The 22,203-nt window shown below is 51.8% G+C and overlaps 1 protein-coding gene across 7 annotated transcripts; it reads left to right on the top strand.

Annotated features, from left to right (window-relative positions):
* Window positions 1-471: 471 nt before the first annotated feature.
* WIPI1 (WD repeat domain, phosphoinositide interacting 1) lies at window positions 472-21,735 on the top strand. 7 transcript variants are annotated; one of them, XR_007507591.1, is made up of 14 exons: window positions 472-597; window positions 2,045-2,127; window positions 3,730-3,899; window positions 7,434-7,530; window positions 11,306-11,403; window positions 12,446-12,538; window positions 12,867-12,937; window positions 13,858-13,965; window positions 14,367-14,531; window positions 14,709-14,816; window positions 16,050-16,171; window positions 16,934-17,034; window positions 18,874-19,275; window positions 21,552-21,735. XR_007507591.1 is itself a non-coding variant. In XM_049813547.1 (13 exons), exons 1-13 carry the CDS (start codon window positions 527-529, stop codon window positions 21,597-21,599), a joined length of 1,335 nt encoding a protein of 444 aa, XP_049669504.1. In that variant the 5' UTR covers window positions 472-526; the 3' UTR covers window positions 21,600-21,735. The 7 variants fall into 7 exon arrangements, 2 of the variants coding, with proteins under 2 accessions (XP_049669504.1, XP_049669503.1); XR_007507589.1 differs by having other exon boundaries at window positions 19,760-21,735; XR_007507590.1 differs by having other exon boundaries at window positions 18,874-19,403.
* Window positions 21,736-22,203: the final 468 nt, after the last annotated feature.

Raw genomic sequence — 22,203 nt, 5'->3', positions numbered from 1 at the left:
TCGCCGAGGAGGCTTTTCCGCTCAGTGACACAACGACGTCATCACCCCTTTTCTCTACGTCACTGAACCCCTCCCCGCCCCAACAGCCACTTGTTGCTCTGTGTGTGTCCCCCACTTCTACCGGCGCCGCCACGGCAGGTCGCTTCCCAGCAGCGGTGAGCCCCCCAGATGTGCAGCCCCTCCAGATGTGCAGCCCCCCCCAGATGTGCAGCCCCCCTCCCTCCCGCACCGCAGCCGCCCGGGCTCGTCTGATGCAACCACAACATCAACCACGTGGCCACGCACAGCTGTTCCCCACCGCCAGCCAATAGCAGCCGGCTCCGCCAAACCCAGAGGCGGCACCGTCCCGCCTTCCCCTCTCCGATAAGTCCATCCTCCTGTCCATCCGCGGTTGGAACGGCCCCTCCGGTCAGGCGCCGACCAATGAGAGGCGGCACCGCCCCTGACCACCGCCAAGCGCCGCGGAGCGGGCCGGGGCCGCCGCGGGGGAGGCGGCCGGAGCGGGCCGAGCCGCCGCGCCCGCTCCATGGAGGCCGCGGCCGAGGCCCCGGGGGGGTCCGCGGCGCTCAGCTGCTTCTCCTACAACCAGGACTGCACGTAAGCGGGGCGGGGGGCGCGACGACGGCGGCGGAGGCGGCCGGGCGGGGCCGGTCCCGGCTCCACGGCCTAGGGAGGGGCTGGTTCCACAGCCCCCCCCCCCCCCCCCCCCCCACACACACGGGGGACGACAGGTCGGAGCGGGGCTGCCCTCACAGGGACGACCCCCGCGGGATCACCCTCACATACCCCCCCCCTCCACCCGTGTCCGGGTCCGTGGGGCCCTGAGCGAGGCTCTTCCCCCCCACGGCCCAAAAGGGGCTGCCCCCCACGGGACACCCTCCCCCCCCCCGGGCCTACAAGGCCTTGCCCCCCCCCCTTTTTGGGGGCACCTGGCTCTTGCTAGACATCCTCCAGTGCCCCCAGGTTCGGTCTCTGGGAGTGCAAGGGAGGCAGCGAATCCAGAGGAATCACTGGTTTATTAATCACCCCCCCCCCTCCCCAGTTTGGGAAGTATTTTGTTTGGATGGTCAGAGAAGCGATTTTCTCCAAGGGCTTTGTCTGCTGACCTGTGCTGCGGCCACTTCGGAGGTGGCAAAGTTGCCCAGGGCTCCGGCCAGGCTTTTGGTGAGCAGCCTGTGCCAAAATATGGCCCCACCGCCGCCTCAAGACAACGGATGGTTTCCTTGGAGCTTCTCGCCTTTACACCGTTTCTAACCTGTGGTTTACCTGCTTCAAAGCCCATCATTTAAGAACCATTTCCAAGAGGGACGACAAACATCCCGAAGCAGGGAGCCGCACACACGGTGTCTGGCAGTCCGTAGCCAAGATCAGCCCAGATTATGGGGTACAAGATAAGAATCCCAGATACCAGTCCCACACCTGGAGACATCGTTACCTTTACAGCACTGCTTTAAACAAAGAGTGCTTTGATGGGTGGCAACGTGCTGCTGACGTGAACCTGTTGGCCACCGCCGCCAGCACAAACACTGTGCGTTGGTATTCTGGGCTGGCTGGTGATTTAAGACCTAGATGTTGCTGCTTACTATATCTGGAACTGAGCAGAGCCAGCGCTTGGCATGACTGCGCCTTGCGCTGCATGCCTGTGCCCACTGCCGTTAGCAGTGAGAGCAAAGCTTCCATAGCCCTCAGTGTCAGCTCCTGCCTTCAGAAACAGCCCCCTTTTATGTCCCAAAGGTCCCCTCTGCAGCCTCCCACGTAGAGATATGCCTGTTTGTTCCTCTGGCAGCCACAGGACCATAGGAATGGATGATAGTTTGCCATCTCACAAGGATACTTGCCTTCTGTAGGCTGCAATAGCCTCAGATGGCAAGCCAGATTCTTGGGTTAGTTACTTTATATGCTTTAGGTTGAGAGTAGAAACTGAAGTTGTACCTTCGCAGATCACTGTACCAGGAACTACCCCTTTCCCCTACCTGCAGGGACTCTTGTTATCACCTGGAGGCCTTCAAATCTGAACTAGCAGGTTTTTGTCTTGTCTTTGCAGTTCCCTGGCAATTGGAACTACAACTGGATACAGGCTTTTCTCCTTAAGTTCTGTGGAGCAACTGGACCAGGTCCATGAAAGCAGTAAGTCTCCTATTTCACAGCAGTGGAATATTGGCCAACAGACTTTACCTGTATCACTGCACTTCGGTCTGCCTCGAGGGGGTGATTCTGCTCGCTGCTGTTGCAGAGATGGCATCTGTTTCTGTTGTACCCGTATCAGGAAAGGAACTGGTCTGGTTATTGCCCTGTGCACAGCAGCCTTTAGAGTGAGCTACAGCCTTGGAGAAGCTTCTGAACAGTCAGCAGTACTGTAACAAAGTTGAAGGACTCCCACAGGCTTAGAGTCTGGCTTCTTTTTCACTGCTGTCAGTCTGACAGCAGCAGTTTGTCCTGCAAACCAACATTCAGACGTAGTTACCACTAGCATGTTTCAGATACACAGACAGGAGATCGCAGACTCCCAGCACACATGCTGGATAACATGCAGGCTTTTAGTCCAAAGTGGTATTTACAAGCAAGATGTTTTTAACAGGTTTCTCATGTGAGAAGGTCATTCACAGCAGGCTTTCAGCTATTAGCTGCACTCAGATCAGCATGCAATGCACTTAACAGCCTGAAATAAGTCAGGCCTCATAGAGCATGTACTCTAGTCTGGTTCAGGCCATGGCCAGAAGTGTTTCAGCTGAGATGCACTAAAGAGACACCTCACAGCTGGAATATGCTACTCTCTATCCAGTGGCTATAGAAGGAGCCTCAGCAACCAGCCATAGCTGCATCATCTGGAGCAAAGTCCAGGCTCCTTTCCTCTTTGTCTCACAGGGAAACAGAGCTGCTATATAGCAGCAAGCCATAGACTTATATTAAAAAGTATTTAGGGGTTTGGATTGCCCCGCAGAGTCAGGCCAAAGGGAAGCAGATCCCTGCTGGTGACACACTCAAGGTGATGGGTTGAGACATGAGCAGACCCACTTCATGGCTGTGGATCAGTCCTTTTACCTGCAACACAGCACAGCCTCAGCACTGAGCACCATTCAGGGCTACCTACACTAGAATTCATGGCCCCTGGTGGTTTAGGTACAGGTCCACCGGGACCATTGTAATGGTGCCTCCTCAACACAACAGGAGTCATCCCAAACCTGGTGTCTGCAAGACATACCACACCACTGGTCACCACAGTCTTGCTAGAGCTCTCTAGAGACTACAACCCCAGTGACAGAGGGAGCTTAAACACGTCAGCCTTCCCTAAAGGGGCTGGGAGAAATCAGACACCATGCAGAATAAACAGTGAGTTACACACAGCTTGTTCCTTACCTCAGCAAGCCCTAGCCTATTCACTCCCTCCAGGAAAATCCCTGACCAAGTTTGGTGAGCTCCTACTTTTTATAACCCCTTCCCAAGGATTAGCTTCAGCTGGAGGGCCCTGCCCAGGAAAGACACAACAGCACTGTCAAAGGGGGCTGGCTTAAACTCTGCCTTCATGGGAAGGTTCGTTAACCCTTTCCTGCTCTGACCTAAATGCTTTGTGCCAGGTATGAGAAATTTTTAACAAAAGCAGATGTTGAACACCTTAGCATTGAGTGTTCCAACCCGATTCCCTCTTGAGTTGAGTCTTACTTGTTGCTGCAATCAAACCAACCATAAGCCAAGCTAAAGACTCTTGTCTTGCTTTCCTTCTGTGCCCAGATGAAATCCCAGATGTTTACATTGTGGAGCGTCTGTTCTCCAGCAGCCTTGTGGTTGTGGTCAGTCATGCCAAGCCACAGCAAATGAATGTCTACCACTTCAAGAAAGGGACAGAGATCTGCAACTATAGCTATTCCAGTAAGATACTGTCCATCCGGCTGAATCGTCAGGTAAGAGGCTGGGGGAAGGGGTTAGCCAGAGTTGTCCCACTCTGGCTCTTTGCTGGTGTTGACTTTCCAGCTGGGACCCCGCTGCCTAGCAGAGCAGCGGCAGCCTGGGTAGGTTTGCATGGAGGCTGTGAAGTGGGACTGGAGGGATACGTACCTGTCCTCTCCTACCAGCTCCACTTCAGCCTTGGTGACTTCCGACGGAGGAGCAGGATGGCTGTGGATATCATCTGCCGCAACTATTGGCTTCAGTAAAATGAAGCTAAGTCCTTGTTTTCGTAGCAGTTACACAAAGGCTTTTTGTGGTCTGCCTTCTTGCCTATTCAGCATGCAGCTCTGCCAAAACCCCACCTTTTCATCTTCCTCCCTCCTTGGATTCTACATCCTGACTTCAGGCCCACCTCTGCCATCTTGGTTGCAAATGAGACCTTCAAAGTTGGTAACAAAACCCAGGAGTAACTTGAACTCCGTGGATGAGGCGAAAGGCTGCTTCTCAAGTACTGCTAGCACCCTTGTTTTATTTTTAAAGGCATAGAAAATATTCAGGCCACTCTAGAAGAAGGCTTTGAGAGTGTTACTCTCTTAACTAACATAGTCGCATGCAGCCCTGAGCCCTTTTGGAGGATTTTAAGTCATCTTTTCTTTTTGTCCATAATTATTTTCAAAGTATATGCCATAAGAAGCAGAGGACGTTTTACAATGAAGAAATAAGCAGTCTGTGTAATTGTATATAATCAGGCTCTCCTCAGTTAGCAACAGTGAGTCCTGCAGTAAGGCTCTCCCATAAGGAAACTCTGGGTTGAGTTTCCAGTAAAGCTGTGTTTGACCAGAAGTTCCTGTACTACAATTAAATCTTTCCTAAATTGATTTTTTTCACTTAAACTTACAATGGAGCTGGCAAAATAAGGACTTCCTTTGAATTGCAGATAGATGTATATGTATAAAAATAAACTGGGAGGTTCTGCTTAGCAGCTCTAGGAGATTAGTGTGAGAATAAAATAAGTTCAGGCTTTTCCCCGTGTGCTGCTCTGCAGATTGCCTGAAGATGATGCATAGGCCCAGCCTTGCATCCGTGTTCCTTGGCTGCTTTATGAGCTTGGGTTCAAATCCTGGGCTGAGCTCATCCTCTAGCCGTAACAGAGATACATCTGGAGAGATTTAAAGATGCTACAGATGCCTGGGTAGATAGAAGAGAAATCACTGTTTCAGTCTATGTTCAAGATTTAAACTGGTGGCACTCAGGTTCTGCGTGCGCTGTGACATTTGAACCCCTTGCCTGGGCGTCTGTATGAAAGCTATACTTCATTAAAAGTCCATAGACGGCCAAATCCCATACAAGGCATTAACACAGGAAAATAGTGGCAGATAAAACAGGAACAGGTCTCAAAACAAATGGCGCATGTTTTGATTTGATCTCTCTGTGAAAAAGTCCTCGTTGTGCAAACAAGCAAGTCCCTCGGTTGTTGTTGATCCGGGGGAATTCTTTGTTCCAAGCTCCATCATAACTCTTAAGCGTGTTAAGGTAGATCGTGATTTGTCTCAAAGTGGGAAATAAGGCTGTGCTGTGGGACCGATGAGAAGCTCTCCTGTAACCTCCCTGGGTTTTCATTCACTGCCACAACCCTCCTGAGCTCTTTGGAGGGGTTTGATACGTTTTTCTGGCTGTGTCCATACCCAGCACGTTTAAGTCCTCAACATACAACTCTGTTATCTAACCTGACTTGTGTCCAACTGAAGTACTAAAGAAAAACACTGGTGAGCAGTAACATTTTGTACAAGACGCAGTGCCTTGAACCCTGTGTAGCAATCACAGCACCAGGCACCTTGTCTGAGGCTCCGTCTCTGTGCACAGTGAGGATAAAACCCGTTCCACGTCTCAGCAGGGTTTACACTGACGTTAGCTGCATGGAGGGCAGGAGGCAGAGAACCAGCCCTCTCCAACTTGTGGTGAGCTTGCCCAGGCCTCCTTCGCTTGTTCACCTCCCACGCCCATCACTTTCCTGGATTTTGTCCCTGTCGCTGCCAGCATCTTTTGCTGCAGCTCTGGCTGCTGCTTTGCCATCATCTGGAAACCTCCCTTCACCTGTACATCAATAGCAGTGCGTTTTGCAGTTCTGGGAAAGCACATGGTGGCTTTGCCGAAATCAGCTGTATAAATATTACTCTGACGGTCTCTGCTAGCAAGTTGATGGCTGTTACTGTAGAAAAGGCAAAGTCTTCCTGGAAATGCAAAATGGCTCTGACACAGCCCCAGATGCTGTGGTTAGCAGGAATAGAAGCGGGAAAGAGTTTGATCCGAGAGTAATGGTGGAGCAAGGCAAAGATTTTCTAATGTGGGTGTTTCAAGTTACTGACTAAGCTCCACATTTAGTTACTAAATAAGTGGCCTCATTTCTAAAGAGGTGGAGGCTTCCTGTACATGGATTTGGGTCCTCCAACTTCAGGAGCCTGGATGGAGCCTAGCCTTACGTTTTTATTGGGAGGTTTTCAGTGCTTCTGGACATTTGGCACTGACGTAGGTGGAGCTGTGCGTTCACTGGACTTAGAAAGCACAACCCTTCAGCCAGATCCAAAGCCTGGTCCCAAAAAAAGCCTCTATGCAAAATGCCTCCGTGGTAACACACAGAGATCTGGACCAAGCCGAGACACAGAGCTGAGTGGTCACAGAGATGGTGGCCCAGTGCTAAGGTTACAGCATTAGGCTCCCTTTTTTCCTTTCTGCCTTTCCTCCCCATCGCTTGGCAGCTCCTCTCCTAGCAGCTGCCTCTTGGCTGGGTGGGTGGGTGTTCCTGACAAGTTCAGTAGAAGAGGTACAAGCACAGGAACTTGGAAATACCCTACCCATCTGCCAAGATGGTGTAAATGTGACTGTCCCTGAACAAATGTTTCTCAGCCCAGTTTTTATACGGTTCTGCAGGGGACATAAAGCAGAGTCTTGCCTGCTGATGCAGAATGGGAAAAGAAACAGTAATTTGCTGAACAGATGCATTAGGTTTAGCAGCAGTGGGAGTCCCATCACCTAAATGTTCGCTCCCAAATCAGGAAAAAGTTAGGGCAAGGGGCACATAGTCCCATCTGTTGGCATACTGACAAGCAGGATTGGGAGCCTTTCTGCTGCTAGCTCTTTATGATCAAAAAGTAATTTGCTATCAACAGAACTGCAAAGAAATGTTGGGATAGGAATAGATGGTAATCAAGGCCCATGGTAGCTTGTAATTCTGATGCGTCTTCCTGTTCCTGGGGTCTGTATCAGCTCTTAAAGTAGCAGAGAAGAAGTCATGGTGTTTTAGCTGCTTTCTAAAGCAAGACCAGATGCAGGCAGCTCTCAAAAGCAGAGTCATACAAAATCAAAGGTTGTCCAGTGAGAGGGGATGGAGAAGCAGAAGAGATGATCTTTCTGTTACATTTCAGTGCGTGAGGAATTCCTGTTGAGTTTTTCTAACAGTGAAGATTTGGGCGTGTGAACTGTGGGAGCAGCAGGCAGAGGCACCGTGCCCATGCTGGTGAGGTTTGTGCATGTCCCTTGTGTCCTTGCAGAGGCTGGTTGTTTGCCTGGAGGAGTCAATTTACATCCATAACATTAAGGACATGAAGCTTTTGAAGACTATTATGGATACACCTCCAAATACAACAGGTAAGCACAGAAAAAACTGTGTGAAAGGGAGAGATTAGCTCTGCAGAAGCTTTGTAGAGCCACAATACTTGTGCTAGAATTTAAACCAGCCTGTGGCTTGTGAATCCTAATTCAGCATTGGGGAGCCAGAAATGAATGGAGGTAGTCAGTCAGGCTTAGGAGAGCAGAAACCTTGCTCTGTCCTGAGCAAAACCCAGCTCTGTCCTAGGCAAATGTGTCAAAGGAGAGCAGAAACGGTCAGCATGGTTTGACTTCACCTCCCAGGTTCGGTCCCTTCCTGTCCTCACACGAGATATCTGTGCAGCTCACAGATTCCCGCAGTGTACCTTTATCCTCTTTCACAAGCGGAAAGCTGCAAGGCAAGCCAGGACCGCAAGTTTCCCTCCACATACAGGACAACTTGCAATTCTCCCTCTGGGGCTCCCTGCCCTTCCTTCACCATGCCCTGTGTCAGAGAGTCCCGCGGTGTTTTCGTTCTCCGGGTCCGGAGCCCCGCTTCCCCTCGCTGCTGGCATGAGTCAGCTCTGCAGCGTCATGCCATGCTGCAGGGCTCTGCGCTCCCTGCAGTCCTGCGGTTAACCCAGGTTCTCTTTTGGCCATGGAAATGCACTGCTCTGCTAAGGTAGAAAGCTCCTGTGATTACTTATGGGCTTGGGGTCAGCTCCCAAAGTGATTAGCACTATGAAGATCACCCAGGGCAGAAAACGCAGCCAGGCACAGCACTAATTCCCTGCCAGGGAGCTCCCAGGAGCCCAGGCTGCCATCTGATACTATTCCATATATGCTACAAACCCAAGGGGCAGGGCAGGTGGCTGCAGAACAGATCCTCTCTGTGTAGCGTAGGGTGAATCCGGCTTTCCTGCTCATGGGAGAGGAGCTATTTTTAGCCGTGGAGAGGGAAACTTGGCCGAGTGCCTGCGGCAGCGCTGCCGTGCGTTGCTGTGATATCCCGGTCGGTCGCAGGCTGCAGCATCGTTTCACGGGTGGTTGATCGGGAAGTTGCTGATGTGCTCACGCCTGACTTCTGGGCTTTCAAGGGACGCTCTTCTGGCGGCTCCCCTGACCTACTTCAGGTCTCAACAGATGGCCTCTCCATGTGGATTAAACATACTAAATACTGCAAATATAATTAAAGTTTAAAACCTTCCCGAGAAAGCCCAGCAGCAGCAGGAAGGGCAGGGGTACCCAGGCCTGAAGCTGTTCTGCAGTGGGGCCAAATGATCAGGTCATGGTTTGAGATCAACAGCAATCAGCGCTCGCCGAGCCAGGACTAGGCTGCTGCGGATCACAGGACTTCATACGGGCTTAATTTTTTAAAACCCTTTTACCGTAGCAGCTGTCACTGAAATGAGCTGAGTGACAAGTGCTGTGCCACGCGTGTTGCCTTTCTCCCTGGACCATCTGCTTTGGTCCCAAGCCTGACCCCGAGGGCAGCGTGTCCAGGAGGCCGAAGCAAGTCCAGCCTCACCACTCTTTACACAACCCTTTTTGGAGCAGGGATCTGTGCCGGGGCAGCGTAGGAGCACACAGCAAGTGTGCCAACCCCCCCAAAGCGTGCGCCCTGGGCACAGTAACACCACGACAGTGAGGACCAGGATTTGCTGCACCACCAACAGCCGGTGGCAGTGAGATCCCTGGCCGTTCCTGCCCGGGACGCGGCTCCCGGTCCAGCCTCCTCCATGCAGGAGAGGAAAATGCCTGTGGTGGGTGAGCCTGTTGTTTTTCATGTATGCTCAGGCACATTGTTGTTCATGTGGCTCATGTCAAGGGCAGGATTTGCACCGAGGAGGTCGCGGTGCTCGTGGTGACATGTGTGCCACGAGGGCACATCTCGGGGATGACTCCAGCTTTGGAAACCACCTCACATGGCTCCTCACAAACCCCAGATGTGCCTAGACCTGCTGGCTTGGGGGCAAGGCCAGGCTTCTTGGACGCAGTAGCTTTTTTCCACGCAGCTCGAGGAAGCCTCCTGCGATGTGGCGTTCCCAGAGCTGCCATCCTGAGCAGCACCAGTCTGCCTCCTCCCTCCCGAGCCTGCCACTGCATGCACCGAGCCTCGTCAGGGCTGTGGGGCTGCCGAGAGCAGAGGAGCATCTTCAAAGGCTCCCCGTGTCCCTTGTGATCCTTGTTCTTTGTGCGTCCCTGAGGTCAGCCCAGTACACTTGCATCTGTGTTTTCCCCTGGCCTGGCTTCCCGTCTGCCTCTCCCAGCCAGGCGCGGAGCAGAGGGAGCGGGTGACTCACACCAGCCGCTCAGAGCTTGCTTTGTTTAGCTCCAGCGTTCTCTAGATCCTCCTCTTGGAGAAAGGGCTGCACCGATGCCCCCGTGCTGCCTGGGCCAGGGGAAGACCATCCTGAAAAGCCGGGATGCTCATCATGAGCAAAGTCTCTGGGCTATCTTTGCCTTCCTCCTATCCCTCCCTCTTTGGGTGACTTTTAGTTGCCTGCACTTCGCTGCTGCTGTGCCTCTTCTCCCTGGCACGCGCTGTCCCTGGCATGATGTAAATGCCTGTGATTGATAGGGAGTGGATCCCTAGGGCCCCTGGCCGATCCTGCAGCTCCTGGCTCCGCTGCGGTCTCTTTGTTTGGTTATAAACAATGACCTAAAACGAGAGCTTCAGCCGATCCTTCCCCACTTGCTGGGCCTGGGCCAGGGCCGTGTCCTGACACAACGGGTTGCACGGCATGTGTGCGTGCATCTGCGCGTATACGTGCACGCGTGCGGGTGTCCTGTTTGGGGAGTACGGCGACATCCCTGGCAGCCTTTAACCCCACGGCTTCCTCCACACGTGGGACTAGGTGGGACCCCCCTGGCAGGGGCCAGGAAGCTCGGGTCATGCCGAAGCCTTGAGTTGGATTTGGGAGGACTGTGAGCACGCAGACGTGGCGCAGGAAGCAAGTGAGACCCGTTTCTGTGTGTGACAGGATTCACCGGGATGGGTCCTCAGCCAGCGGCAGAAATGAGAGGCAGGAAGAGATGCTCTTTTCCAAGGTCACCTGGGGGACAGGCGGACGGACGTCCCCACACACACATCCATCCATCCCTGTCTCATCCTGTAACTCCTGCTCGCTTTGAAAGGGGCGTTTGGGAACCTTTATGCTCACGTTGGCGTAGAAACAGATGGCTATTAGGGGGACAATTCCCTCTGTGGTTAAAATTTAGCTAGGTTCAAGTTCCTTGTCAGCCGGAAACTCCCTGCGCAACTGTGGCATTTGCTTTGTCTTTCTCTGCTTCCCTTTTCCATTCCGAGAAAAAGGAAACGACACTGCCCGGCCCCACAGCCGCTGCCTTGCCATGCCAGTCTTCACATGCCAGCCTTCACGCCGGGGCTGTATCTGCGCTGCACTGCTCACCCGAGCTTCTGACCCAGCACCTACACCCTGCGCACATCTGGAGGTGCCCAGATGTGCCTGGACATGAGTCCTGTTAGCCCTGAGACCAAGATGCCCCCTGCTGTGTTTCACGAACCTATTCTTGCCTTCTCAAAGGAGACGATTAAGGGAGAGAAGCCAAGAGCGTGCCCAAAAGCAGGACCTGGGCTCCTGAGCAGGATTTGGGGAGGACAGTGGCAGGGAGAAGGGAGCCGTACTGTCCCATGCCAGCAGGTGTCCCCACGGCCGAGGCATTACCCGTGCACTGCCGGCCTGTGCCCTGGTGCAGGCCACTGCCCCAAAATGAGACAGAGCCTGAACCCCCTGTGGTGTCCATGGCCGCGTTTCTGCTTTCCATCCTCCACCAACAAACAACCTCAGCTGCGTCCTTCTCGCCTTGCCAGGTCTGTGCGCTCTCTCGATCAACCACGCCAACTCCTACTTGGCTTATCCCGGCAGCGCAACCAGCGGAGAGATTGCGCTTTACGACGGAAATACTTTGGTAAGTGCGAAGCTTGCCCGTTTGGATACCGGCAGGCACTAAAAACAAACAGAACCACAGCAGAGCCAACAGGGCCTTTGGGAAGGATGAATAAATACACTCCACCGAGCTAGGCTGCAAGGGAATTGCCCGGGGAGGCACATTCCCCATCCCCCTTGCTTGGATGCCGTGCGAAGCAGACAGCCTCTTTGAGATCAGGACATCTATCTCCCAGTACGGGATATTAAGGGAAAAGTGACCCGTGACCCCACAGCCCGAGGGCCGCTGCCAGGCTGACACAGGGGTTCCTATAGGAGCTTCAGCAGCGTATCCCATGGGAATGATGTGTCCAGGGGTGGCTTAGGGAGGGTTGGAGCTGCTCCAGGCACAGCACAGGACCTGGAGCTTCTCCTTTGCCACGCCGCGGGCTGGAAGAGACGCCGGACCCGAAGTCACGGAGAGGGCGAGGTGTCCAAAGCCCCCCCAGGAAATCTGTCCCTGGCTGGAAGCGGGGTCATGATTATCTGCTGTTTATGCCAGGGCTTTGGATTACATAAGGCTGTCGCTCTGTACGTGCAGCGGGAGCCGAAGATCTGCAGCAGGGGAGGAGCAGAGCACAAGGGGAAAACGCGCTGCTGCTGTGAGAGGTACTAGCGAGGGCCTGGGCTCCCCGCAGGCATCAGGGTGGTGTCGCTGCAGCAGGATTTGCTGTACAGTCGAGCGAATTGCAGGGAGGCCAGCTCTGTCTCTGCAGAAAGAAATGCCAGGCTTCGGAGAGGGCATAGTTGCGATCCTGCAGCCTGGAGGTGTGGGGAGCTGAGGACCTCTGCCCCTGAAATGAGGTTTCTGTAATCACAGTGGCCGTAGTAGGTAGGGAGTGAGCTCAAGGCAGGGCAGAGATAAGAAATTCTGAGGATGTTGAAGGGATACCATTAAGTGCGATACGATCCCGTGAATCCATATCGACAGGCCTGGATAGGGTGCGAGGCAGGGAACGCCCTGCCCTTAAACAGTCCAAGGAGCAACATGTCTCTTTGCACTCACATTACCTTCTGCCCTACAGAAAACAGCTTGCACGATTCCTGCCCATGACGGACCTCTGGCTGCTCTTGCCTTCAACTCCACCGGCTCGAAGCTGGCAAGTGCTTCCGAAAAAGTGAGTGAGCGCTGCTTCGAGCACCATTCCTGCTACCTGTGCTCTCTGCCTGGGGCTGGCAGGGGGGGTCCCAGCCAGCTCTGGTGCATCGGCTGCCTGGAGCACGGAGATCAGGACCTCTGAGCTGCCTGTTCTTAAACTCGGCTAACAGAGGAGGGGCACTAAAAGGACTCTGACTTGTAAGAGGCCAGTGTATCGGGTTCAGATTGACTCCGGCTGGCAAACAGGAGGGGCCTTTACACATCCTGAGTTTCCTGGGTGTGTCAGAAAAAGGGCTTACACTCTTTGCCCTGCTCCTGCGTGATCTTTCCATTTGCATATTTTGCAGGGCACAGTCATTCGTGTATTTTCCATTCCTGGGGGGCAAAAGCTCTATGAATTCCGGCGCGGGATGAAAAGGTCAGTTCATTCTTCTGTCGGTGACAAGTACACAGAGGGCTCCCGGAGCAAAAATGTAAACAGAGGGACAGGGCAACGTCAGATCCTGGTGGCTTTGGCATCTTTTGCAGAAAGAAAACAAGAGTGAACGTATCAAATAGAAATGTCATTGTGCCAGACAGCCACGCTGCGCCCAGCTGCCTCCGGCAAGTTTAGTGATTCAATTCAGTGTGTCACAGAACAGGGCGATTGCAGAGAACAGAGGTAGATTCAGTCCATTTGCTCTGTCCTTTCTTGTTTCTCACTTGAAATAATGAAGTCCCCAAAGTTATCAGCCCAACTCTTGCCCTCTCAAAGGAGGTGCTTGGAAGCTACTAAGTCATTTGTGCAGAGCCCAAGTCTCGATGGCGGGAATGGGCTGTTGCTGTCCTTCTGCAGGGTCCCTCAAATATTTTCAGTAGATCCATTCCTGACTTTTCCCTCTTCCCCATACCTGACCTGCCTGTGATTTTACACCCACTTCTGCAAGTACAAAAACTGCTGTGACCAAGACACCCTGGCTCTGCTGAACCTGTGCCAGAGGAGATGCCATATGGATCCCACTATCCAGCGCTTTGGATAGCCTCCCTGGCAAGCCAGAAGCTTTAGCTGCCGTAGCAAGGGTGACGCAGATGTTCACTCCACAGACAGCTCTGTAAGCAAGGACATTTCCACCTCTCTGGCTGTTAGTCACTAGCTCGAGGCTACCCCCAGCTCTGCTGAGCAGAGGGATTAGGGAAATGCTAGTCAGTCAGCCCACAGGCTTGTCAGCAGCCAGGCAGATGTTCCTCACCATGTATGGGTCTCCTTCCTCCCCGTCCTCTTCTCTGTGAGCAAAATTGAGCAGTTCCCCTGGAACAGTATGCCATGAAGTGACCAGTCCTGTCTTTGCTTGGCCCTAGGTATGTGAACATCAGCTCTCTAGTGTTCAGCATGGATTCCCAGTTCCTCTGTGCTTCCAGCAACACGGAGACCGTGCACATCTTTAAACTGGAGCATCTCACTGACAGGTGAGGGGGTTAGCCTGGGTTAACCTGCCTGCCCCAAGGGTGTCTCTTGCTTCAAAGGTTTGCCTTTACACTGCTGGCCTCCATTTCCTTGCCATGTGCTCTCCATGAGCAATACCAGCTGCAAACCGTCTCTTTGGCTTTGTGTCCCAAGGGACTCGGTCCTTAGAAAAGCTACAGGCTGCATCCCTGCTGTCACCCTCTTCAGGCCTGCTCTGGGTTTATTAGCTGCCGCTGTCCCGTACCTCCTTCCCACGTATTCAGCTAGGCTGGTGCACAATGTGTGCAGGTGCTCCAAAGAAAGCCTTCGCGTATCTGAGATCAGGATCATTTTGCCTGTTCCTGGTCTGTTTTGTCACGCTGGTTGCGGTAGCGCCACTGATGCTGCTTTGTGACCCCCTCAGCCGGCCAGAAGAGCCTCCAACCTGGAGCGGTTACATGGGAAAGATGTTCCAGGCTGCTACCAACTACCTCCCTGCTCAGGTATCAGGCATGATGAACCAGGATCGAGCCTTTGCCACTGTCCGCCTGAACATCTCTGGACAAAGGAACATCTGTGCCCTCTCCACGTATGTACTGACATCTGCATCCCCTCTGCCACGCCAGCCCGTGCAACTATCTCTGCAGAACACCATCGCTGTGGCCCCTTATCTTGGACCCGCACCTGCAGAGCACGTGGCATGGGTGCGTGCTGTGTCTGTGTGCGAGCATAGGTGTGTTTGGACTCATGATGCTTTTCTTTTTAGGATTCAGAAGCTGCCTCGACTGTTGGTGACTACGTCAGATGGACATCTCTATATCTATAACCTGGACCCACAAGATGGAGGGGAGTGCGTCTTAATTAAGAAACACAGGTAACTATACCTCCGGAGACATCTGACACAGAGGCTTATCTTTTAAAAAATTAAGGGAAATTTCACCTGAAAGCACAAAATGGAGCTGTAGGAGCAAGAACGTTAGAACTGACTTGGTGATTTTAGCTGCCTGATCCAGCAGTTGTGGGTGAGAACCACGTCAGCAGGCAGGGATGTGGGGCTTCTTGCAGGAGAAACCAGAGACATCTCAGATCCCTAGGCAGTTGTGGGACATCTCAGCTTAGACAGCAGAGGTGGGCAGGCTGTGCCTTTGAAGATGCCTCCAGCAGCAGAGTGCTGACCACCGCGGTGGCAAGAGAGCAGAGCACCTTCTCCAGGCGTGAGTGGGTGCTGAAGAGCTGACTGTGGGAATGGGATGGTGTGGAGCGACGCTGGGAGCTTCCGTAAACAAAAACCTGCACAGATGCACGCCTGCAGGCAGGCAGTGCCACAGCAGAGTCTTCCGTGCTGCTGTTCAGTTTGTACGCAAGTTTGATTAAGCACGTAACCCCCCCACACACATCTGGGCTACTTGGCTCCAGATGTGAAGCCTTTGGGGTGGGGTGCGATGTAACATGTGCTCTAAGCTGGGAGGTGGCTGACAGCCAGGAAAATGCCAGCAGTTTTTTGAAAAGCCACAAAACAACGGTACTTCAAAGCTGCGCTGTCCAGCGTGCTCCGGCCGCCCCACCGCCTTCAGACACCGCTGACGCCCGCCTGCTCCCATCCCGAAGCAGCCGTCCGGAGCTGGCGGGCCAGCTTTGTATGTGGGTTCCTCTCAGCATCAGAGGACTGAAAAGGGCCCTTGGGTCATGAGTTAACGTTACATCATACTATATCTCTGCTCAAACTCCGTCCTAAACTAGCCAGCACTGCTTTTCCCATCTAGTCCGCTCCTGTTGGAAGCCCTTCGGAGCCCCCTCTGTGATTAGAAACACTGTTTGCCTTTGTAACCTAAAGCTTTTGTGGTCAATCTGTTCTCTTCTATTCTCGTGCCAGCATTGTCCTCTAGCCGAAGTAGTGCTTTCCCTATCTGCTGCTTCCCCCCCCGCTTTACTTGTAGAGCACAATGCTCTCCCCCTCTGCAGCGCTGTTAGGGCTGCAGGCAGTGCCTAGATGCAGTGATGCTTCAAGGAGACGTAGATGCATAGGCTTGTCTTAGCCGGTGCTGGGGGGAGGAACAGTTGGGATCAGAATTAACTCTTCTCCCCTCTCTTGCTCCTGTACAATTAGTCTGCTTGGCTCAGGAAAGATGGAGGAGAACACAGAAAACGACCTTCGGCCTCCATTACCTCAATCTTATGCAGCAACTGTAGCCAGACAAAGTACAGTGCCTTCAACTTCGACCATGCCGGGTAAGTATCCTGTCTGCCCTTCCTCAGGCAGAAACAAGAAAGCCACCTGGGGCAAAGTGGAAAGTCTCCCAACTTCCAAGGGTTCAAACAGAAACAGCACTTGTGCAATGCAGGCTGGGGCAGCAAGCAGGACTCTCTTGAGCTCACCTGGTTCATCCCCTGCCCCAAAAACAGGCCAGGCATTTTCTGCTCTCCTTCCCAGGACCCCTTACCAGCGCTTCTCCTCCACGTGCAGAGCTGTCCCACAAACAGGCCCACCGGCAGAGCAGTAACCACATCCGAGCTTCACGGTTTGTCAGACAGCAGCTGCTGCCAGGCTGGTTTCCAGGAGTTGAAACCGTGGGTGTAGAAGTCAGATCTCACTATTTTTGTAGCAAGATCACTACAGATTCTCCTAAACCTGTTACGCTTCACCGTAATGAAGCAGCACTAAATTGTTGCAGGAGAAGGCTGGGGTGACTATCACATTATCTTCCAGAGTCTTAAGGTCCGCATACAGATGTAGATCTTATTCTGAAATTGGTGCTTACATTCATGGCGGGAAGAGGAAAGCTTTTGCCACAGGAGCTACCCATGTAGTCCATTCTCTAACCTGTAGTGTCAACAGAGATACCTTTCTCTTCCACAGTCCCCCAGAGCTCTGCCAAAAAGCCAGAGAAAGCAGCTCTGTGCTAAAAAGGTGATAACATAGTGCCTCCGCTGTTTGTTTCCAGCCTCCTTCTATCCATTCATCCGTAACATTCTGTATTTTTACTTGGACAGGTTATTCGGAGGACGGTGGTGCCCTGCGAGGAGAGGTTATCCCAGAGCATGAGTTTGCAACTGGACCAGTGTGTCTTGATGACGAGAATGAGTTTCCTCCTGTGAGCATTCGGGACCCCTAAAACTGCAGTTCAGCCCTCATGCTAAGAAGAAAGTATTAACCTCTTACAGAAGAGATACTGTTGCCCCCACCTTGTCCCAGCTCACTGTGAAGCCTAAAATAACTAATTAAGTTACAGGGACAGTGCCAGGAAAAGTACACCCCCACTAAATGGCAGCTAGGGATGGGGCAAAGAGGATCAAACCTAGTAATTTGAGATGGATCTGAACAAACTATTTGAATGAAGTGCAGATGCAGCATGACGTTCAGATCCAGATCTGACCTTTGTGCCTTGCGCAGATTTCTAGCATTACCAGGAATAGCTTTAACTTGAACAATACCATCACATAGAAATAAAAAAGTAATACTCCCTCTTGCATTTATAGTTAGTTGTATTAGTTTACGGAATGCAACTGGCACATACCTGAACCTCACCAGTCTCTTCATTTCCAAGCTAACTGAAAAGAAAACTCCTTTTCCATGTACAAAGATGAAAGGTATAACAGTTTTAAACCATTTTATGATTTTTATGTGGCACTTTCTCAGTTACTGTTGGAAGAAGATGCTGGCTTTTTAAAATCTAACTTAAGCCTGGCAGTGTCTCTCCTGCTCCTCTTCCTATTACACACGCATTTATTATGTTAAGTATCTAACCCCTAAATGGACAGATGTTGGTACTGTGCTATGATCTGGTTGTAATCAGCGGTGTCTTCGTAATAGCAATGCATTAATACAGCAGAATATTGTAATGGATTTCAAGTTGTAGACCTGGCAGAGGTTTGAATCCCTTACTCAGTTTTTACATATCCTGCTGTTGGAGTTTTGCCTGAAAGGGAGGAAGTAAAAACTTTTATCGGGATCCCAGGATTTGTTCCATATGCTGAGGCTGACCTCTGTGAGGCATTTTCCTATTAACTGATGCAAAGTGTTATTTCGATAAAAGATGACTAGCTTATGACTCCCTTTGAAACAACACTGCCTAAATCCAGCTCAAGTTGCATAAACCTTAGACCAATTCTCTTTTGTTACCTGTAACATAACCTGCTGCAAACCGAGAAAAAGAGTTTTCTAGTTGTCCGACTCCGTTACCCAAGAAGGATATTTAAAATGTCCCTCCTCTGGTCAAAGTCGTGTGGCCGCAAAGAAGCTGGTGGCCCAGGCCCCTGGAAGGAGCAGCAGGGCCAGAGAGAAATCCTTTGCTTCCTTCTGATGAACCTGCTCTTGAACATGTGGTTTGGGGACAAGCAAATGCCAGCAAGCAGGAATCACGCTGCTCCTGAATAAGCCTTCCTGCTGGGACTATGCCGTATAAAAGCAGCCCCAACCCCCTGCTGTACAACAGCAGGCGCTTTATTAAATGAACTTTGATCTGTCAAAATCCTGTGCTGTAATTAACCTGACAGAGCAACTTACATGTGTAACGTTAGGGAGGAGGTGGTGCGGGAGGGAAGGCGCTTTCCAAAAATACCCCCTGATAAGGTGGCTTAGCAATTGGAGCTTCCAGATAAAGTCTCTGCAGCTAGGACGTCGGTTTTGCCCCTCCGTTGCTGACAGTAATGTGTTTTGCATCTGGTCTACCAGCTAGTGCGGCACTGGCTCCTGCTGCGTTAGTGCGTACAGAGAGTTGGTCGGGATGTTTTGATGCTCTGAATTTCACTGAACTTCGCTGTTTTCTCAGCACTGAGATGTTCGGTCTGAGTGACGCATTCGAGGGGGGTTTCAGGCATCGGTCACTTCTGTGCGGAGAAGGAGGGAGAGAAAACCTGACCTTATCCAACAAAAATGTTTTGACAGCATTCTGCTTTGCGGAAACATGGGAAGGGTTTTGTTTGTTTTCCAGTGTGCAACAAAAAGACCTTTAAAAACCTCAAAACTTGTGACAAAATGGAATATTCACCCACAGCCCACGCCACGAGTATGGCTTTGAACTTAGACATATTTTTGGAGAAACAGCAGTGCTCAGACCCAGCAGTTCCTCTCCATTTTGAAACATCTTGCCTTCCCCTGACCTCAAGCAAGACTTCAGAGGCTCAGCTGTTAAGACCGAGGAAAAGCAGCTTCAGTCTAACATAAAATCTGTTGCTGACTGTCGAAAACTGCCTGTTCATTAAACAGAAGGAGGGACAGATCAGAGAAGAGAAGAGAAGCCCAAGGAGGGCTCATAAAAAATGGCCTCAACAAGAGCGAATGTGGATGTTGCTACTGATTGTGCCAGGACTGCTGAAGGATCCTGCGGCAAGAGGTTAAAGAAGTTCAGTTACGTCTCTTGCTTGCATTGATGGGGTGGATTAAGTGCTTTCAGGTCTGCTGTTGATCTTACGCAGAAAGGACACGGGTGTTATTGAGATGGACAGCGGGCTAAAGCCTCAGGTGAGGAGGTGGTGCCGTGCTGGAGAGGTGCTGGGAGGAGGCTGCGTCGCCCTTGCTCTGCGTGGTCAGAAGGCTTTGTGGGATGGGAAGAGCAAACCCAGCTCGGGCTGTAAATGATTGCAGCGATTACCTGTTTTCTGGTTACCTGCCTGAGCAGCTGCCGCTTTTCTGTGGTTTATCGGTGTCGGTGAGGTATCTAGCAGTGTTGGGAGCTGTTGGTTTGTGCTTCGGGTCAGGCAGGGCACTGCTTGGCCAGCTCCACTTTTGGGAGCCACTGTAGTGGCTCTCGCCACCCAAGGCACGGTCAGAACAGTTTTGGGGTAGTGCTGTGAGGTTTGACAAAAGAAATCCTACAGGATTCAGCAAGCAAGATGGCCTGCGTGGACCTGAGGAATGCAACCAGGGGATCTTCTTAAAACTTCTGGAATTCGGTAGGAAAGGTGATTTCTTCCAGGAGATGGCTCCGTGCTTTTGCAGGCATACGTGATCTGTCCTGCATTTGGCTGCACACTGAAGCTTGTCATCTTCGGGACCAGAGTTGATGTGAAGACTTTATCGGGAGAGCCATTTCATTAAGTCAGGCTAGATTGCATACAGCGGTCAGCTCTTCAAAGACAGCTTCCCCTCACCAATACACAGGTAGTCTTTAAAAAACATCCTTCCACATCGATTTTTGGCTACCTCCAAAACTCATGGGGCAGCCTGCCTGTGCTGCCAAAGGATGATGCTGCCTGTGGCTCCTGCCTGCGGCGTTGGTTACAGGGTGCATAGGGCAGAACGAAAACTCCTCCTTGCTGCAGCTCCCACTCCTGCCTGCTCCCTGGAAGGACGAGCAGAAGCAGGAGCTCCGGCAACCCATGCACCACGGCCTCCCTCGACGGCACAACATCCCCACCCTGGCACCGCTGCTGTCTGCAGGGGGGAGAAATGTGTGCACGGGGTCCACACACATCCCCACTGCTCCAAACCACGGATCTTAATACAAGCAACCGGGTTGCAGATGAATCTTCGGCTCCGTGGGACCGGTATTTGCCCAAGTTCCTCTTCACTGTCTGCTGGATGGCGTTTCACTCGTTCTGTTGCGCGGATATGCGACACTAATGATTCTTAAGTGATTTTTTTTTTTTAACAGCTGGCTGTTAGCAGAGGAAAGGCCATAGATTTTGCAGTGAAGCTCTACTAATAATCGTGTTTCACGGGGGATAAGCAAGTTTGGCAGAACCTGACTGGCCTCTTCTTCCACACAGCAGCTCCTGCCCTGGTAGCTCAGACAGGCATTTTGGGCAGCTGGGGCTTGCAGGATTAAGCCCAGCTTATCAGTACATTATCTGAGGTCCCTTGGGAAACATGCAATCCAGGGCCAACATTTTGTTCTTCAAAACTGGGCAAGCAATGGTTCTGAAGCCCATGGAGAGATGGCTCCCAGGAAGAGGAGCTGGCACAGATGCTCCTGCAGCTGGGGCTGTGGGAATCGCATCCGAAATGCTGGGAGACGCAGGTCACGTCTAGCAAAGCTGGAGCTGATAAAGGGGAGAGCTGTGCCTTGGCTCACGGTTACTGTCCGCAGAGGCACGTCTTACCCCAGGGTCTCCAGCCTCGTCCCGTGGCACGAGCAGCTGATGTGAAGTGGTTCAGGGTCCTCACTGCTGCCTATTCTTCTATGCGCCTGCTTTACTCTTTCACTCAAAAGTTTTTCTGATACTTAGGCTAGGCTTCTCCTCACCTAAACCAGTCTAACATGCAGGTGTTTAACTCCGGGCTCCATCTGGAGAGCCCGGAGAGACGCGGTGATGCGCGGCACGCACCCTTTCCCTCCCGCCATGCCAGGAGCTGAACTTTTTAGGAGGACTTAGCCAGGCAAACGGACTTCACCCCCAAAATTGAACTCCTGCAAGAGTGGTTGTGCTCAGCCCAATGCCAGCTAGAGGCAAGACACACTTATCACCAAGCCAGATGGTTCCTGTTCCCAAGACTGTAAATTTGGGGAGGGGGAGAGTAAATAAATAAACTGCTCACAAATCTGCCTTTGAATGGAAAGTAAAACACTGCAGGACATCCCTCCCCCTTCTCCTCCCATGTGCGTAAAACCAACTTGAAACACACCCTGTTGCTGGGAAAAGTAAGGCCGTTCTGTTTTGATTTTGGTAGATAATCTTGTGCCGTGGAGGTCAGCCGAGCAAAGCGAAGAGGTCGTGATGAGAAGCAAACATCCGCGCTTAGGACAGCTGCTGGGAAGTGCTTTGGAAAAGCCAGGAATTTCGAAGAACAGATTTGTGAGTCCCCAAGACAAGGAAAAAAAAAAAAATCCAAGGTGGGCCACTGCTTTTTCCTACAGTATGTTTAAGTGAATACCTGGCCCCGCTAGCCCCTTGTTTTAATCCGTGTCTGGGTGGGCTGTCAATGTACTGTATGCACATCACTATATTTAACAAACTATATGTTAGAACCACAATGTAAATGCTAATTTAATCAGATTTGTATGTAACCAGAATTTTATATACCCGTTTTACCCTTTTCTAATTTATGCTGGTTTATGTGTATAAATGTACTTATAGGAAGATATATTAAACTTATGTCTTTGTACAGTATATACATACTATTTTACCCAGGCAAAGTATTTTTGCAGTGATATTAGAGAAGATGCCATTTGCTATGTTTAAAGACAGAATAAAGTCATGGTCTGTCCCTGGCAGCTCGCTGCCCGTGCTCCTGCTGTTCTTTGTGGGGCCCTAAAGATGTCAGTCTTGATTAAGTTTTATGAGTGGGAGAGTGGGTTTGGGGGGCTGGTGTGAGGACGGCT

The sequence above is a fragment of the Accipiter gentilis genome, chromosome 10, assembly GCF_929443795.1.
Source record: "Accipiter gentilis chromosome 10, bAccGen1.1, whole genome shotgun sequence".
NCBI classification, from domain to species: Eukaryota; Metazoa; Chordata; class Aves; order Accipitriformes; family Accipitridae; genus Astur; species Astur gentilis.
Note: the sequence above shows the minus strand (reverse complement) of the source record. Positions and strands in the feature narration are given on the sequence as shown.